The sequence below is a fragment of the Ursus americanus genome, chromosome 6 (assembly GCF_024610735.1).
Source record: "Ursus americanus isolate L20-20 chromosome 6, mUrsAme1.1.p, whole genome shotgun sequence".
NCBI lineage: Eukaryota > Metazoa > Chordata > Mammalia > Carnivora > Ursidae > Ursus > Ursus americanus.
Window position 1 is genome coordinate 4,634,797 of NC_142132.1, and position 19,466 is coordinate 4,654,262.

General features: G+C 50.6%; 1 protein-coding gene across 4 annotated transcripts in view; it reads right to left on the bottom strand.

Annotated features, from left to right (window-relative positions):
- Window positions 1-3,726: 3,726 nt before the first annotated feature.
- Window positions 3,727-19,466, bottom strand: part of PTPRE (protein tyrosine phosphatase receptor type E) — a 153,109-nt gene continuing 137,369 nt past the window's right edge. For all 4 annotated transcript variants that reach the window (XM_045809503.2, XM_087862572.1, XM_045809505.2 and 1 more), the window contains 9 exons: window positions 19,277-19,412; window positions 18,783-18,932; window positions 18,357-18,450; window positions 17,268-17,344; window positions 16,280-16,414; window positions 13,051-13,176; window positions 12,305-12,471; window positions 10,470-10,605; window positions 3,727-7,272 (listed from right to left, as the gene is read on the bottom strand). In XM_045809503.2, coding sequence (XP_045665459.1) covers window positions 7,198-7,272; window positions 10,470-10,605; window positions 12,305-12,471; window positions 13,051-13,176; window positions 16,280-16,414; window positions 17,268-17,344; window positions 18,357-18,450; window positions 18,783-18,932; window positions 19,277-19,412 — 1,096 coding nt within the window. In that variant the 3' untranslated portion in view covers window positions 3,727-7,197. The remainder of the gene's footprint in view (window positions 7,273-10,469; window positions 10,606-12,304; window positions 12,472-13,050; window positions 13,177-16,279; window positions 16,415-17,267; window positions 17,345-18,356; window positions 18,451-18,782; window positions 18,933-19,276; window positions 19,413-19,466) is intronic.

The window sequence follows — 19,466 nt, forward strand, 5'->3', positions numbered from 1 at the left end:
ACCTGAGAGCCTCCACGGGGCAGGTGATGGTTGAACTGGGCCCAAGAGGGGTGGGATCTTGGGGAGCGGAAGACCAGGGAGAAGTCAAGGAAGTGCAGCCCTGCTGAGAAAAGCCACTTTGAGGGTGCAAGTCATGAATGTGTCGTTGTGGTAGCAAAATACAAGAAAATGTAAAATAATGGGATTTTTCTCTGATTAAGTTGTTCTGCTAACACTTCAGATTTAGTAATAATTATGAACCTTGCATATAGAAAAATTTCAATTAGCCATATGCCTGGGGAATGGGATATACTGGTTAATTAAAAAACCCTTTAGGGTTCCGTTCTAACCAAAGACCTCACTGCAGCATATCGGCACATCTCCTCACCTGCGTGAGTGTGTGCATTTCCGGAGCAGAGCAAGGCTGGTCTTCCTCTTAGAGGCCTGCAGGTCCTGGGGTAGGAAAGCTCATTCCAACAAGTGTTTGATCGATCCTGTCCCCAGGACACACGGTTCACTCGGGGAAGCATCCGACAGTTAGTAACCAACGAGGCCAACTTTGTGTTTGAGAACAGGGTGCGAGAAAGACATTCCCACTTGCCGTGTGGTTTGCTAACTTCTCTGGGCCTCAGAGTCGAAGTGAGCAACATCCATCTGATAGAAAGTTCTCAGGGAGGGGAAATTTTCACTTTTGCCTCCTCACTTCTGCATGATCTGCCCGTCAGGCTCTCTGACTTTCTGTACCTGATTCTGCACCAGCCAGCGGCTGACTTCCGTTAGGCCGGCCCCCTCCCCATACACGCACGTACACACTCCCAGTAACGCACATACGAGCACACCCGAACTCCTACACACGTACACACTCCTAGTAACACGTCCTCCTATACACACTCACACACATCCCTACAGTCATACGAGCACGTACTCCCCCCCACACTCATGCAAACATGCGTACATACTCAGTACTACACGCATACTCAAACACGCAAGTCCACACTCATAGTAACACGTACTCCCACACACACACCACTTCTCTCTGCTTGGGACTCTCCCTACCTCCCTGCTTCTTAGATGGTTCCCTCCAGGCCTGAGCTCGGCTCTGGTGGAGGCCCCTCAAGGGTCCCCCATTTCCTGGTCCGGCTTGGGTGCCGTGTCCTTGCTCCGGAGCCCTCCTGTGCTAATCTGTGCCATGTGCTCCGGAAAGAGCGCACTGACCGGGAGTCGGCCTCCTCGCTAGGACGAAGCTCTGTCCTTCCGTGAAGGGCAGACCAGGTATTCACCGTCACCATGTTCCAGTGGCCCAGCCACACCAGGTGCCCAGCCAGGTGTCTGAAATGACATTTTAAAACCCACGGGCTTTTTCTTAAAGGAAGAGTGGGGGGAAAAGGAGGCAAAAACGCAAGCCAAGAGCAGGGAGCGGCAGACCGGGGCTGTGTCAGAAGGCCTGCTTTGCCAGAGTGTCCGTGTCTCTACAAGTCTGCCAGGGCAGGACTGTGACTTTTTCTCCTGGCCAGGGAGCTGTCACATTAGCCCTGCGGGAGCGGCCCTCCTACACAGAGAAGGGGACTCCTGGAACCCCCAGCCACATCGGACCAGTCTGGGCAGAAGGGGTGGGTCCAGGGACCAGGATTTGACCCAGGGCTGCCAGACTCGGTCTTTCATCTGGCCGCCAGAGTCTGGTCTAGATCCTGGAAGAGAATGTGCAGGACAAGCCCTGGGGGTGGGGGCCGGGGGTCAGTGCACTTGTCCTGGGGAAGAGGTTCTCAGGAGGTAGAGAAAGGTGGTCAGGTGTGTCTGGAATTTATCATTCCCTGGAGGGGCTGAGGAAGAAAGGAAGAGAAGGCCTCCCTCAATCCTCCACACAAGTCAGGACAGGGAACCTGGGACTCAATTGCCCGGCACTCACCGGCTAGAGGCCTCCAGGTTGTCATGGAGAGACGCCATCGCACATGTCAACTCCATAAAGCAAAGGCTACCTCGTCCCTAAAAATGAGTCAAGATACGTGGCTGGGATATTATCATTTGCTGGGCTTCCTAGGAACTTCCTCTAGATGAGCTGCTGGAATCATCTTCCCAGACACAGTTTCAGCCCCCCCCTCCCCCCGCAATTCCAGGGCCGTGCAGACAGAGCAGGCCCCCGAGGACATGGTCACGGCCCTCCCCATCTCGGCACCTCCAGCACGGGCACATGAGCATTCCGTAATCTGTAAATGGGAGTTCATGAATGTTGGTCTTTACAAAGGAACAAAATGCCTGTGACTTGCTCACACGAAGCCCTTCTTCACGTCTCCACGATGATTTCATAGGAAGGAAAGTTCTGTTTGGTATGTTGACTGGGTACTTCCACGCAAGAGCCACAGACAGCCCTGCCACTGGGCAGAACCAGCCTCGTGCTCATCAACACACTCTGTAAGCTGGTGAGCCCCAAAGCTTCCTGGACAAGGGGTTTAAACAGCCATCGATGACAATCCTCTGTAAAGTATTGGAGGGAAATACCTCTAATACGAGTAACAAAGGGTCAGTGTCTATGTGATAAAAAGAATCACAATAAATCAATGAGAAAATGTCAGACGACTTTTTGGAAATGGATAAAAAATTTGGAAAATGGATAAAAAATACGAATTGGTGATTCACAGATAAAATACAAATAATAAAAGTGTGAAAAGATGCTCGACCCACTGGAAGTTAGGGAAATGCAAGTTGAAATGAAGTATGACTTTTTTGCCTCTAAGTTTTGCAAAAACTAAGAGGTTTGCTCATATCCAGGGTTAGTGATGCGTAGGGAAAAGGGCACCAGCTGGGCCATGGGCGGTAAACGAGTTGGGGCATCTTCGGGCAATCTGGCAGTTACTATAAGAGGATACATATTAAAATGCGTATAACCTGGAAACTCCACCCCTAGGAGCTCTTCTCGAGAAGCACTTTTACCCGAGAGCAAACGCACGGGTGTGCAGATGTTTTCATCGTGACACTGGAGCGTGCAAGCCAATGTCCATCATGGAGGGATGACCATCAGAGTTTGTGAGGTCTGGAGAATTCCAAGTAGCCCTTTAAAGGCCGATGAGGAGGCTACGCACGTGCGGGCACGGCCAGATGCTAAGACAGAACGTTGACCGAAAAGGCGATTCACACAACTGCACACGGGACATGTTCCGTCACTTCTAAGATGCAAAGTCTTCATATATTAATTCTCTAAGTTCGGATGTGTCTCACCCTTGAGTCCTTCAGCGCTTGGAAATGCCATGAAGCCTGCTAAAAGGCACGTCCCTGATCCACATCATTCAATCCTCGTGGGGGGCTAAGCTCCTTCAGCCATTGGGTAACCTGCTGGGCTAACCTGCCAGTCTGTCCAAGGTCATTAGCATGTGAAGTCATGTTTGAATGTTTCCATTTGATGGGGGGGGGGGGGGGAGACGCCCTGGTGGCCGGCCTGGGGTTTCTTCTTTTTCGGAGGCTGTGGGCTTGGTTGGGTTGGTTGAGGCACCTGGTCCCCGGTTGTCTAGTTGATGACCATTCTTGTCCCCACCATCACTCTCCCAAACCTCCCCTGTCTGTACCTACAGTTCCCAGGTCCCTTTACCCCAGGTCCTGCTGTACCTAGAGCCGATAAGGGACATGCAGACAGACAGACCCATAAGGAACACCCAATAATTAAACGGCCCATAGGAGCAAATGGCATTTCATAGCAGCTTATATCTGGGGGCAGGAGGAGGGATAAAGGGAAATAAAAGGTTATGAAATCATCCATTTTAAAAAATATAACAAGCCTCGTAAAATTTATTAAATAAATACAACAAATAATAATAAGCGTATGTTTAAATTCCACATTAGGCCTGGCATTTCTGAAAGAGGACGCCAGTGTGTGGGTCCGGGAAGGAGGTGAAGGTGAAGGGGTGCAGAAAGAGATTTGGGGATGACCAGAGACATATGAATGTGCAGAGGGAGGTTGAACAGGATTTCAGATTTTAGGAAGAAAAGCACTGTTGGAAGGACTTTCTGATTCCACATGGCCTTGGACTTTAAGCATTCTGTCATCTTCCTTGGGGACTCCGAGACACCACTGCTCAGAGCACAGATTCCTGTTTGGACTCTAGTAGGAGCACAGGCTCCCAGAGGGCGAGTTATTACTCTTGCTGCACACACAGCTCACGCCTTCTGGAAGCTGAGGCCAACCCCCCAGCCACCATGCCCAGTGTCCGCGCTGTTTCCATGCCAGGGCTGAGCTAGATTTTAGAAGTCCTAAATTAATTGTCCACATAAATCAATGTCTACCTCCTAATGAATGTCTTGTCTAAAAGGATGTAAGGCACAGGAATGAAATGAAGAGATTTCATGGAAGAAAGAGACACAGGCTGGAAGTCAAAGTAAAGATTTATCCTTGCATCAGAATGTTTTAGATCTTGCAATTTGCATATACAAAGAATTCAGCAACATTCACTGGCATTATAATCAGAGCAAGATCAAATTATAGATGTAATAAAAGAAAGTATGATAGTTGAAACGGGAATACATACATATATTATAAAGATTGCACATAAATTAAACACAACTGAGTTAAACAAAAGTATCAGTAATCATACATTTTAAAAATAACATGGGCATGTCTCGGAATGCTGAAACAGACATGTCAGGCTCATTTTAAAAAGTTTTTAAAAACACATAAAAATACCTTTTAAAACACTGGTATGCATTCTTCATTCGTCTAGCACGTGGAGAGAAACAGTAAGGTGAGTCACACAGTGACCGTATGGCTTGTCGATCAGAACAGTAGGCTCCTAATCGCTATTTGGCATTTGAATGCAACCGCATGCAACATACAAAAACGTGAGGGGAAGAACGGCGTCCTGAGCGCTGTCCTCGTGGCGCTGTTTGTTATCTACAATGGACCTACTTTGACCGAGGGGGAAGGAGAGGTCAGCTATCTGGCTGGCAGATAGGGTAGCCGGTCCCCAAGTGCCCAAAGAGACTCTTTGGACTGGGGAGGCCTTGGACTTGGTGGGGGGGGGGGCTGGGCAGAGGCCATGAGGCTACAATTCCCAGGCCCCCAGAAAGGCAAGTGCCTCCAAGGGACAGTGGCTTCTGCTTTGTCTCCAGAACCGGAAGGGCCACAGTGGGTGCCAGGACACCTGCAGTGGACACAGGGACCAGAAGAACACACACATGGGGCACTTTCCTGAGGGCACCCCGGATAAGCTTGATCTTAATCTCCATCCAAGAGATACCAGGTAGGCCACGAAAAGGCCTGACAGATTCTAATAAGGGTTCCTAAATTAGACCCAAATTCATTCCCTTGACTTTGAACCCTCAGATACGATACTAGTCACAGCTAGCCTCCTCGGTTTCTAGGGTTGGTGCCAGACAAAAGCTTGGTTCTCTCTCTTCTCCTTCCGTCAAAGAAAGGCTTTGGACTGGGATTTTAACAATGAAAACATATGGGACCAACTGGTGCATCTTGCAAAGTTCCCTCCATGTTCCTCCTCGACCCCAATGCATTCTCACTGTACCGGGAGGGAGAGGGGGGTGTCTGGCAGTGCGTGTGTGGCCCAGGGATGCGGCTGGCAGGTGCGGAGGCAGCGGTCACAAAGTTGTGCTCATGCCCTTCCAGCTGGCAGCTCCTCTTGCCTGGGGGTGCTCAGGGGAGCCTCGGAGGCTTGATTACCGCAAAGTGACGATTAGCATGTAACCAGCCCTGGGGTTGCATTGTGCACACCAGGGACGGACACGGGATGGACAGTGCAATAGGAGGGTGCAATCGCTTCTCAGTGGAAATGTCAAATAAGGCCTTTATATTTCTTTGAAAAAGCAAGAAAAAAGAAAAAAGTACCCCAAATGCACATGTTAAATGCTTTTTGTAAGTTAAAGCAGGTGTCTTTTTTTTTTTTTAATACATTGTGCTCATCGGCTACCTATTGGCCATGAAAAATCACTGTCATTAAATTAAACTTTTCTACATTCCTCCTCTCCCCCCCCCCTTTTTTTGGGTCTCACAAACCAATCCTGTCCGGCAGTGAGATCATCATTACCCAGTGTCAAAGGTCTCAGTAGTATTTCCATTCAAAAATAAGCTAGCCTTAGGTTTAAGGATTTCTCTCTCTTTCTCTTTTATTTAAATATTGGGGAGTGGGACTTTTAAAAAAGCTATATAAATCTAGATTTTAAGATTTCTTTTCTTACAAACAATCTTAGCTTTTACAAGGTTTTTTTTTTTTTTCTTCTGAAATACCAAAATGCTTCTCAGAAAGTTTAAAGCATAATTGCTTGTGGTCGTCTCCCCAAGCGTGTGCTCCTTGCAGCTGTGCGAGTCAGACGTTCGGACTGATCTGAACGTCAGGACTGGGGAGAGTTGGTGTTGAGCGCGTGGAACAGCTCAAGACCAGCTGGGGGGGGGGAGGCAGGACGGGAGGCGAGGGCGAGAAAGGCAGCTGGTCTGATTCTCAGGGGGTCATCTGAGTCCCATGCCCAGACAGACGGACAGCGAGGGGCGACGTGGGAGCACAGCCCGAGAGCTGGTTTTGCTGTACCCAGAGCCGTGGGTGAACCTTACCACGGACGCCTCCACCTCCCCTCTTCCAGCCGAGACAGCCGGGACCCACCTTGAGCAAACGCGAGCTTAAGTCTCACGCTACAGCCACCAACGGCGCTGGCGGGTTTTATACCTGCATTCAGCCTGTAGCGTCTTCGATCTTTAAATGTAAAAATCAAAACGTGAGTTGGGATGGAAGATTTCACAGAACTCCCTATTTACAGGTATCCTCATGAACGTTTTACCTTCCACAAAACGCCACTGCTCAGGGCTGTAAAATCATTGTCAGGAAAGAGAATTTTCAACTGATTTTTGAGTCCTCGACCACTTTCCTAACAGCGGGCTTTGTGTTTACTCTCCTGCGTAAACACACGTTGCATATTAAGATTTTTAACGTTTCGAGGTGCTGCAGGTGTGAAATTCGGGGATGTGATGAACCTAATGCCAAATTAAAATATTTACTGATATTAGCAGAAATATATTTTATGGGCTATTACTTGATCTTAATACATTATTCCAGTTTTTAAAAGGGGTATTTAAGATTTAATGACTTTATAGCAGGTGACCTTTAAAGCATAACAAAATATATACAAAGAAATTAGGACGGGTATTAATGTCAACTATGAAATAAATTAACATGATTTTTATAAAATATACTGACCATTAAATTAAAAAATATTTTAAGGCAGGAATTTTCATTTGAAATTAGCATAATCAGAAAATATATCAATAAAATCTTGTACCACTTTGTAGCAGAATTCATACTGTTCCTGGAAAAAAAATACAAGAATACGTTAAAATGATATTTTTTAAAACTTCCATTAATTTAATTAGGAGAAACACTTAAAAAGAAGACATAAAATAGTGTGACCGGTTATAAAATAGTTACTTTTTAGGCACAGAAACATTTCCAAATAAAGCTGGGTGTTTGTTGTTGTTGTTATTGTTGTTGTTTTTAAGATTTTATTTATTTATTTGAGAGAGAAAGCGCGTGCGCGAGAAAGTGTGAGCAGGGCGGGGGAGGGGCAGAAGGAGACAGACTCTTAAGCTGACTCCCTGCTGAGCACAGAGCCCAACGCAGGACTCGATCCCAGGACCCTGAGATCATGACGTGAGCCGAAACCAAGAGTCGGACGCTTAACCCACTGAGCCCCCCAGGCGCCCCTAACGCTGTTGTTTTATACAGAACACGTCAATGGTGAGTTTCAACTTGGCGTATTTTAGGACAGTCTGAGTAAAAGGTCTTCAGTTTTCATATTTAAACTGGAAAACAACTATTTTTGAACTGATAATGAGAAGAGTCAGAATACTGAACTTCAGATAAACTTCACAAAGTAACAAAGGAGTGATCTATGGAAGTTAAAAAAGATGAAAATCTAAGCTATTTTTAAGCCTACGTTTACTCTTTAAAGGGGACATTGTTTTATATAAAGTTTGCTAGAATTCAGAAGGATATTGCCTTCTCTCTAAGTCATTTAACTCATTAAAACATGTCTGCACATCATCTGTCTCTTGTCCTCCCTCGGCTCTTGGAGGGGGTAAGCCTGGGGACCAGGGCGGTGGGTGGATGGAGGGGCGGCCGCGCAGGACCTGCGGTGTTTGCCGATACCGGGCACTCCGCAGGAAGACACGTAAAAGATGGAGTCAACGGCAGTTGCCAGAGATTCTGGAAAACTGTGTGTGCATGACGATCAATGGGCAGATGGGGAGTGGACCCCAAAGATTTGGGTAACAGCAGACGGCAGCTAACCTGTTTCTTAAGTTAACAGGGTCTGGTTACTTGCAGACCCTGGCACGCTGGAAGCAGGAGAGACTGAGTGTGGCCTCCAGCCCCTCCCTTCTTCTCTCCCAATATTTGGAAGTTCCTTCAGCCACACATCAAAGCTGGTTGCAATCAGGGAGGAGGTGGAGATGCCATTAACCACTCTGAGTTTTAGCAGCAAACAAGACTAACTGTGACCCAGACACACTGTGTCTTGAGTCCAAGTCACTGGTGGCCAGGGATCAATGGTCTGTATTATTGCAATTTATTGGGATGACACGGGCCACACCTCAGGTCACAGACATTTCCAATCAAGGCACAAAGTTCCCAGAAAAAAACCAACCAACCAACCAACAAACAAAAAACCCCACACTTTTAGTCTTGGAATGCCAGTTGCCTAAAAGTCTATTTCTGGAGTCTTGCAGACGCCAGCAATTTGCTGGCTTTCAAAGTCAGGTTATAAACGCTCTGTTAAACTGTGTCACCGGCCCAGAGAGCACAGACCTGAGCTAAACGACAGCCATGGGCAGCTTCCCAGGGAGGGGTGCGGGGAGAGGTGCAGTGGGAAGAGCAGAGCTGAGTCAGGGGGGCGCTCAGATGGAGAGGCTTTTGGAGATAGGACACATGGGTCAGAGCAGACGGATTTATGAGAGCTGAGGTCCCTTCGAAACCAAGAAGTATTTGTATGCTGAGCCAGACAAGAGATGCTCTTTGCTACAGTCGCCAGGGGCCTCCCTAGGCCAGACATTTGTGGGGCCCCTGACGGATATACGCGAAGCCAATGTGCACGTCGACTAAAGGCAGGTGCCATCACCCCATGTTCCACAGATAAGGAGCTGAAGTCCAGAAAGTGGAAGAAGCTTGTTCAAGGTCGCAGAGCCACAAGAGGGGCCAGCCGTGCATTTGGGATGACAGCCCGAAGCCCAACATCAACGGAATGGCTTAGCGTTTATACTTAACTGGGAGCTGGGCAGGACAAAAGCTCCGGCCTCTGCCTGGGGAAGCCTGCAGTGGACTTAAAAACAGGCAAGAAGCTGAAAGAGTCTGGCTCAGAATTAAAAACGGCATTTTTTTTGGAGGGTGTTCCTATTCATTATTCTTGCTTTGATCTAGAAAACCCTCCATGGAGGGGTCTGCGTCTGGTTTTTCCGTGCCCAAGTCGTTCACGTTCGTGATGCTCCTGGGAGGTACTAGCTATCAGGAGGCAGCATGACATTTAGAAGGACCCCTCGAGCATCTTCCAGAGCTCTAGCAAGAAGGACTGTCTGCACGGGGACCAGGGCTGTAAGAAGAACGGAGGGGCCCTGGCACCATCTCCTGACTGCTCTCAGTCATGGCCCGGCCCCAAGAGGGGCACATGGGCAAGGGGTGTGGGGGACCGGGAGGCACCCCGCTTCCTTTACTCACAGTGGCTCTCAGACCTGTCTACACTTTGGGATCACCAGGGACGGCTTTAAATATGCCGATGCATGCCTGGGTCCCACCCCCTGAAAGCATGAGGGCAGCCTGGCAATGGAGAAATCTGAACTCTCTCCAGGCCAGGCTAGCGTGAGGCCAGGGTGAGAACCGTGCTCCCACCCAGCCTGGGGGTGGGGGGTGAATCCCGCTCGGCTCAGGAGATTCTAGAGGCTGGGCTTCCCCTGCGACAGGAAGGTTGTGGAAGGGCTCTCCTGCCGCCTCCTATGCCTGCTGGAGTTGGGATCCCTGTTAGCCACGCAGTGAGTGGACAGGGAGGGCAAATCTAAAAATAGGAAGACTGGAGAAAAACGACGGGTTATAACAGTGTTTGAAATAGCACTTGTTGGGGTAGGACAATTACCACGTTTGGCGAGGAAGCACGTCTGTGCAAGCCAGAAAGTGTGTGGATTTGTCAACGAAAGAGAACGGTGCCGGAATACGGTGGAAGAGTCACTTTGACACAGAAAGCTGGTATCATCAGTGCATCTATCCAACGGGGTCTCATAGTCTAAAGCCGTGCATGCGCCCCTCCTCCCGTGTCCTGACCAGGGGACAGTCCCCAGCCAGAGACAAGGAAAGAAGGGGATCCGTAAAGCTTCACCGCAAATGGTACCATGGGCTCTTTCCCTTGAGACACTCACCCTCCTCTCCCCACACACGCGAGCTCCTTTAATGAAATGGACATCAAATTCAATGTAAGACAATTCTTGACCCTTCCAGAAACATCCTCATGGCTCCATTTCTTACCAGGGTTTGCACCATATGTGGTCTCTGAAGTCGCAAACTCTTCACAGCTTGGAATACGTCTAAAAGGCCCTCGGCTTTGACTCGTTCCAGAATGTTGCTGAGCGCAATGAATGTACCTGTTCGCCCGGCTCCAGCACTGGGGACGAAAAGTACTTAATGCAGATAACCAAACTCAGCCGAGGGGATGAGAAAGGGATAGCCCGCAGCCGCTCCCACACATCAGAGGCCGTCGTCACTGGAAGCGATCAGAGTTTGGATTCCTAACGATCATCTATCCTGAGCAAGACTCAGCAAACACGAAATTCCTAAAAACACTTGCCCAGCTGCAGCAGAAAGGTATCTCTTGAGTTGGACGGACACAGGTTACAAGCTTTCAAGCTAGTGCAACCCTGCCCCTCCTTCTTGTGTAGACCGGTGGTTCTCGGGGTGTGGTCCCCGGACCAGCAGCATCAGCATTGCCTGGAACTTGTCAGAAATGCAGATCCTCCTGGTTCGGGACGAGGGAGAGGTCATCTCTGTCTAGACTCTCCTTCTGTGCTAGGGACCGCCTTCTGAGAGGGGCTGGTTCAGAAGGTGTGGGGTGAAGACAGGGGGGAGACACTGCCAGGAACAGCTTAGAGAAGGGACACTTCCCAGCAATGAAGGTCTGGGTCTACTGTCTTTAAGATGATCATTTTCTTGACACGCTGGATAAATCCTACAAGAGCAGAGCCCAGACACGCTCAGGAGAGCCAGGCAACCAGGCCTAAAGTGGGCAGGTCTGGCTGGCTTCTTCCAGAAAACCCTCCAGGACCAGAGTCCCGCGTGTGGGCTGATTCTAAGGCTCCTGTCCTATTTCAATGACCTGTCCCCACATCTGCCCTTGTGGGACCTTGTTCACCTTTGCATCCCTGGTGCCCTCCGTGTGCTAAACTCTGGGTCTGTGGAGGCAGAACACAAAGGGAATCATTTCTGTTTATTCTAAATGCCTCCTATAAAGCCCCCCAGGAACTGAAACCGGAGGCCTGTGCTCCACCTGCTGGCCAGGCCGGAAGAGCGCCCCGGCCAGTCCCAGGCAAAGGGTTCTGCCCAGGCTCTGGTGGCTCCAAGGGCTGGGTGGGCTGGGGCCAGCGGCGGTTGCAAAACACAGTGGATGCCACGTGTGGAGGAAGAAATAGAAGTGCAGCTTTAGAAACGCATGAGCACCCCCGAGAATGAAAATACCTCAAACTCTGGCTAGGAAGAGCTTTGTAATGGTGACCAAGGCCCCCTGCTGGCGTGGGGGAGGGGTGGCATAGCCAGAGCTTTGTCAGCGCCGGACCTTGAGCTGGCAAGTCTCTAGATTTGGCCAGATTCGCCCTTCCGCGCTTGCAACGCTGCTTATCGTCTCCAAGCATCCCCCGAGCACGTCCCTCCTTTGGCCTCTCTTGCGCCTGACTTGGGAGCTGGGCTGACAGGCTCGGGGCCGGAGTGGGGCTGCAGCCCTCTGGTAGCAGTCCCGGCCCGGACATCCTCGGGGGGCTCCAGAAAACCTGCCTGCCGCGAGGATGTGCTGTAGCACGGACTCGGCTCCCTACACCCGGGGGAGAGGACAGGGAGGGGTGGGCAGCCCGGCTGTCTGAGCTGTGCCTGGCAGGTTTTCAGAGGACTTCAAAAGCTCCTGGAAATGTGTGTTTGACTCATTTCCTGGCTCCTCCTCCCACAACACCTCCTGCGTGTATGTAAGATGACATTTACGCATGTAAAGCTATGTGTGGGGGGGGAAGTTACAAATACAGTCTAGGGGAGCAGCACACGGGGCGGGGGTCTGCATCTACCCCACCAGGAGGGGGCGCCCCGGCGCCCGGGCTGCTCACCTGCAGTGCACGGTGATCGGGTGGTTGCCCGTCTGTTGCTGCTGCTTCTGCACGGCCGCGATGAGGTCGATCATGCCTTTGCCCTCGGCCGGGATCCCGATCTCGGGCCAGCCGTGGAAGTGGAACTGGCGGACCACACGGGTCTGCTCCTCCTGGTGACCCAGGGGCTGCAGGCAGGAGAGGGCATTTCCACTCACTACAACCCTGACCACCCAGGACCAGGCCCCGGGCCCACCCACCCTCCTGGGGCCTTTGACAGCCAGCACGGTCCCCCTCTGGCTGGTCTGAGGGTCCTGCCAGGCTGTCTGTAGGCCGTGTGTACCCCCTGGAGCAGAGGGCAGCAGAATTTCCTTCTGAGTGGGGAGCAGGATATGCAGAAGATGGGTCCCAGAGCCCCTGCCAGGGCCCACCAGACACCTTTAAGGGATCCTGCCCCGCCCCTCCCCACTGCCATTTCTCCTGAGTAGGGTGTTGGGGGCTGTGGAAGGCTTCTTGGGATTGGTCTGTGCTCCCCCATCCTCATGCTCCAGCAAGAGACAGGTGACCATGGAGGTCCGAATGTCAGAGGAGATCTGCCCCTTGATAACGTGGCTCCCTATTCACCGCGCTGACCATTGATACAAATAAACCAGTTAGGAAAGGCTGGAGGAGCTGGACATTCCAGGACAATCGCAAGCAGAGCAGACCCTGAGGCCCGCTGCAGTGCCTTCTGCGTACGACAGCCTACAGCACTCTGGTGACAATACCTGATTGAAGGTGACCAGGAAGTCGCGTATGCTGATGGCTTCTGAAAGCGTGTCGCTTTTTATTTCGATTGTTATTTCGCCATGAGTCACTGAGCCCTCTGTTGGCCAATACTGGTAGCATTTATCCTTGGGGGATAAAATAAAAATTTAAGTCTCATAGGAAATAATTTGCTGTTAACGGTTTGACGATATGATGCAGGATTGCTCTCAAACCATTTAGCGTATTTCATCTGACCGGGTAAATCACTTACAAATACAAATATGAATGCCCGTTAATACCTGTTGACCAGGGGAATCCAGAAACAGAAAGGTCTGTATTTGGAACTCTGGTACAGAAGAGATTATCCAATCAACGTAGCTGGAAAAATTGGTTTTCCATATAGGAAAAGGGCTGGGTCCCTGACTCACACCCTACCAGGGCTGATAGGAACAGTCCAGTCCCCCTGGAGTTGGGCAGTGCACAACCTGCACTACCATATGTGGCAGCTTTGAACCCTCGTAAAAGTAAACCCAGACAGGTTAAGACTTAAAGTCAAAAACAAAACTGTGAAAGCCTTAGAAGAAAACGTCTTTTCTTTCTGGGGTGCAGAAGGACTTACTAAACAAGACCTCAAAAGAAGTAACCACCCACGACACAAAGATGGTGCCATCAGATTAGAACACAACGAACTTCACTTCATCAACAAACATGGTTGAGAGAGTGAAATGCCAGTTACATGCCAGTAACAGTGACAAGATATCTGCAGCACGTGCAAACGACAAAGGATTAGTATCAAGAATATGTCAAGAGTTCTTATAAATCAATACAAAAAGAACAAACAACTCACTAGCAAAATGGGGGAAAGGCATGGCCAGGCATCCTGCAGGGAGGGGACGTGCCATCGATAAATATATGAAGATACGTTTGACCTCCGAGGAATCAGAGGGATGCCAGTCAGAGCCTCGAAGGGATGGTACGTACACCTAGTCAATCAGCAAACACGAAGATCCCTAATGACACTAGGACGTCAGTGCATGATCTCTCTCCTCCACTGCCCCTGTCCACTTTGGCATCCATAACCACCTTGCAAAGCACTTGGAACTACCTGGTCAGTTCCAACTGTCACACACTCGCCAGCGTAGCGTTCTGTCTCTTTGGACCAGGCTATTCCTTGCGTAGCATCAGACCCGTAGGAGAATGTGCCAGTAGCACCATTTGTCAAATAATAAAATGGACTCGACCCAAATGCCCGTGACGGTAGAAGGGACAGATAAATGGATGCGGGATGTGCAGTATGGGAGTGGGACACAATAAAATACTGATGATGAACCACAGCTGGAGGCGTCAACGTAGAAAAGGATCCAAAGCATCTTCTGAGCGCAAGAAGCAAGGCAGCAGAACACATGCTACGATCGCCCTTTATAGCAAGTTCGAAAGCGAGCGGAACTGAACAGTAGCTTTAGACATACACGTGTAGGATACAAAAAGATTTCTGAAAAAGCCAAGAACACGTCCACCAGCGTGCCTTCTAAAAGACCAGTGGTGGGACGCCTGGCTGGTTCAGTCAGTGAAGCACGTGCCATCAGCTCAGGGCATGATCTCCAGGTCCTGGGTTGGAGCCCCACATTGGGCTCCCTGCTCAGGGGGGAGTCTGCTTCCCCATCTCCTCTGCCCTTCCCCCTGCTTGTGATCTCTCTCGCTCTCTCTCCAATAACAAATTAACAGATATTTAAAAAAAATAAGAAGGGGCGCCTGGGTGGCACAGCGGTTAAGCGTCTGCCTTCGGCTCAGGGCGTGATCCCGGCGTTCTGGGATCGAGCCCCACATCAGGCTCCTCCGCTATGAGCCTGCTTCTTCCTCTCCCACTCCCCCTGCTTGTGTTCCCTCTCTCGCTGGCTGTCTCTATCTGTGTTAAATAAATAAATAAAATCTTTAAAATAAATAAATAAATAAATAAATAAATAAATAAATAAATAAAAAGACCAGTAGTAAAAAGTGCCAGTGGAGAAACTGGAATCCCTGCACACACTGATGGGAATGTCAAACGGGGCAGCTGCTTGGGAAAGCAGTCCGGCCGTCCTTCCAAATGTCTAGCTAGACGAGTTCGAGAGACAGAGTTATGGCGTGGCCCAGGAATTCTGCCCCGAGGTGTCTACTGAAGAAAACACATCTTGTAAGCACTTGAACATGGGCATTCCCCACATAATTCATAATAGCCCCAGAGTGGAAACAACACAAGTATCCATCGACGGATGAATGGTACACACATGTGGTACGCCCATACAACGGAATATTAGTCATCAGGAAGAAAAGAACCTATTCTTGATACGACACGGTTAAAACTTGAAAACGCGCTAAGTGAAAGAACTCAATCACAAAAGACACGCTGTATGATCTCATTCACATGAAACGCACAGAACAAGCAAACGCACAGAGGCAGAAAGCGGATTAGTGCTCGTGGGGCGGGAGGGGCGGGGGCTGGCCGTTCACGGGTATGGGGCTTCTCCTGGGGGCAATGGAAATGATCTGGAATTGAATAGTGGTGATGTTGCACGACTCCGTAAATATATTAAAATCGCCGACTTGTACCCTTTAAAAAGATGAATGGAATGGTGTGTGAATTATATCTCCATGTGCTGTTTTAAAAAAAGCAAAGATATCAAAACACAGATCCAGGGTAGTGGTTATATCTTGCGAGAGCCCCCAGGTAGGTGTTCATGACTGGTAAAGTTTGGTTTTTCCGTTGGGTAGTGGTTTCTTACTATGAGTACTTATCGTGAGTGAGTACTTACTATGTTGGTAAATAAATACAGTACAAAAAGGCCCCGGATGGATCGTTGGGGACAGGGAAACACGGACTCATTCAGTTCCACCGGGACAGTGTCTGTAAGGTGCCCATATCAATATCTATGCCCTTATGTCTTAAAGAAAGTGAGTAAATGTTGTTTTGTTCCACAGGTTTTGATCAGATTTGCATTTGCAGAAAATACAAAACCGTAGACTTACACGGCTGGTTAAATCAAACGTAGGCTAAGAACAAAAGCCAGTGTGGGTGGTCATGGCTAAGCAAATGGAACTTTGTTTTCATTTCCAGCCTGTGTCCCTCCCCCGTCGCTGCGGCCTGGCCTCAGCAGCTGACCGCGGGTGGGCCATTCACGGCAGGACCACCAGGGTGGTGTAGGCGGGCTGGGCCACCGTGGGTGCACACTGCCCCCCGGAGGGCCCAGGCCGGCCACGAGCGCCCCTGACCTGCTCTCTCTCCTGGACCTCCGTCAGCATCACGACCGTGTGGCACTTCCACTCCCACACCATCCTCCAGAAGTCTTCCACCGTGTGTGCCAGTGGCCCCTGGGTGGCGATGAAATAGTCCTTCTGTCGGTAGCCCTTCGAACGGGGAACAGAGGTTAGAGTGTGACCTCCGTTCTTGCCGGTTCCACTGCAGACACAGGGGCTTAGGAGAGCCCACGGCCGGAGGACGGGAAAGGTTCTCCAGCTTCCCCGGCCGAGCCGCGCCCCAGCTGAGACCCACGCACACGTGCGTTCTGCCACGGGTCAGGACACTCTGCAACCGAGGCACCTCCCCCGCAGCACTAGGGTCATCTCGAGCCACGCTGGCTCCAGCCACCTGCGAAAGCACCGCTGGCCCTGCTCTCCCAACTTCCTGTGTCGCAGCTCAGTTAGCAACACAGTGGTGGACCGGGTGTGGACTTAGAGGAAGTGGGTTCCAATCCAGTTCCTCCACCCAGCCCAAGGGACCTTTGGCACAGTTTCCCCATCTGCAAAGGGGAGTTCTAATGCAGACTCGGCTGCCATGCCCTTCCCCACCTATTCCTCAGCTAACCCCACTGTGCGCGGAGACAGCCAGGGACTGTGCCCTGAACACAGCCCCGTCGCCCGACGTGGAGCCGGTCACAGACAGTGCAGGACAGAGAGCCACGCAGGCACCCGTGGGTAACCGGTGCGTATTAGGGATGTAACAGAAAAATTACTGTGTCTTAAAAACAGAATGAAACTAGCAATTACTTAGCAGTGCGCCTATGGTCTCTACTCCCAAAATTCATTTTTTTCCCTTCTTCTTCTTCTTCTTTTTTTTTCATGTAAGTAATTCTGCTAATGAAATGGTTTAGATTTTAGGATTCCTTCCCGACTGTGAAAGGCAGTTCACTAAGAGTCCCTGTGATCACAGATGAAGGAAACGTGCATCTTCGCAAAGCACGTCGAGGGCCGCTGTACTTACATCTATAAAGGAGGCATTGATGTAGTCCGTGTATTCTTGACCCCTTTTCATGGAAAGGATCACCCGGTTGAAGTCATCTGCAAAGCAGGACGTCCCTTCCGTTAGTACACACACCAGTCCTGCCTTGCAACCTTCAGTGTGTTGCTACAAGCTTCCAAAATATAAAACTTATTAATAAAATCACTACATCAAGTCAAGTCCCTGGAAGGTTTACTTTATAAAACAGGTTAATTAAATTGGCCCAGAAAATTGTATTTTGGTAGAAGAGCTCTGAAAATATTCCAGTTATCATTTTCATTTGTCAAGAATTGAGGTAATTCATACCACAATAGGAGCATTAAAAATATTGGTTTTTATTAAATATTAAAAAATATTTTCGGGAGTGAAAGGAGTGTGGTCAGGCAGGCGGCCTGGAGTGGCGGCCACAGCTGCCAAGAAGCCAGGGTCTGAGGCTGAGGCAGGCTTCACCCTGCACTTCTGATGCTCGGTGACCACTAATGCATGTCAGGAGCCCGGAGCCCACCCGCAACGAGGCGCTCCCTCTCCTCAGGACGGCACCCTCTCCCCTTCCTGCGGTTCCTCTGATCCCCGTGCAGTTCCTTTTCTCCCCCCTTAACAAACAGGCACTCCCTCCTCCCCCTTACCCAGGACCTCAGCAGGCTAGGCTCCTGACTTCACCACTGCCTGTTTCTGCCTCCCCAAGGCCTGGGGCAGGACCCCCACCTCCACGTACAGGCTTGGGGCATGATGGGATGAAATGGGAATTGGGCGGCCCCAGAGTCATGACCAAAGAAAATCTATACACTTCTAAGAAGTCCTCCCTCTCCCACCATCTACGTCTCATATCACAAGATGCCCACCTGACACACAGGACTGCCTGGGTCACCTGTCCTTGTTTCACAGGTGGGTGTTCTCTTCCCAGCACTCGCCATAGCCCCCAGGGGCCCTTAACTCCAGACCCAGAGGGTGTCCTGCCCTTGAACCCTGGTTCACAGAGCTGGGTCATCAAAGACTTTCACAGGGTGCCGACCCCGATCCCGCCCTCCCGTGAGGGTTTAAATTCCCCGGGGCTGCTGCAGGTGGCCTTACATGGGATGATCTGGATGACCCTGGCCTTCTTCATGTTCGCCGGCAGGTTGCCCGTCCTCATGTTCTCCTTCATGATCCGGACGTTGGTGAGTTTCTGCAGTCAAGAAGGACACAACCCTGCAGTCACAACGCCCACATTCCTGAGCAAACCCCTCAACCCCATAACAGCACGACTGTCAAGGGCACCTGTGAATCTCTTTCTCTGCCTGCAGACGTTTCCTGAATCTTGGGAAATAAAACCGTGTGCACGACACACTCCCCCACGCGGGTCACTGTTCAGCTCTCAAAGTTCCTCATCATTCTTCCCCTAAGTCACGGGTGGGGTGGCCACCCTGCTTTTTCTGGAGTCCATCAGGAGGGGCAGTGATTGAAAGTGGGTTCCTTTAACCGGTCACCCATCTTCCCCTAGAGTCCGTTCGCACTTACCCTGAATTCCTCCTCCAGCCCGATCTTGTCGAAGTGGGTGGTGGAGCCGTGAAGCGTCTGCAGGTGCTTTTCCAGGGAGGACACATCGAGCTCGGTGTCCCCGTAGAGGTAGTACTCCAGTAAGGCTTGGTAAATGAACGTGTACTGCGTCTGCGGGGAGACCCGGAGCACCCGCACCCTCGCGTGAGCCCTGCAGCCTCTGGCCGCTAAGAGCGCAGCGGCTCCAACAGAGCCTCCCTCTTCCCCACGTTTGCCCAGGGAAGGAGGTTTGGGGGCAAACGTCGCTTGCCAGCCATTGATAATGACCATTTATGACGTCGAGGAAGGAGACTATGACAGCTGGCATTACTGAGCACGCCGTCCCTGCCAGGCACTGTTGTGCACGCACCGTGTGGGGCACAGTCGCGTGGTCTGGGGGTGGCAAAGGGGTCTGGGTTTGCTCTGGGCAGCTCACACCAGGACGAGGGGCTGGGCCAGGGGATGGCGCTACTCACGTCCGTTTGAACCATCTGAGGGCGCTGGTTGCGGATTCTGGACACAAAGTCAAAGACATCGACCTTCTGCTCGGCATGCATCATGTCCATCATGGCATCGATCACGATGAAGGTGCCCGTCCGGCCCACGCCCGCGCTTCAGGGAGAAGCAAAGATGCCCCGTTGTGAGGCACATAGCACCCCACCCCCA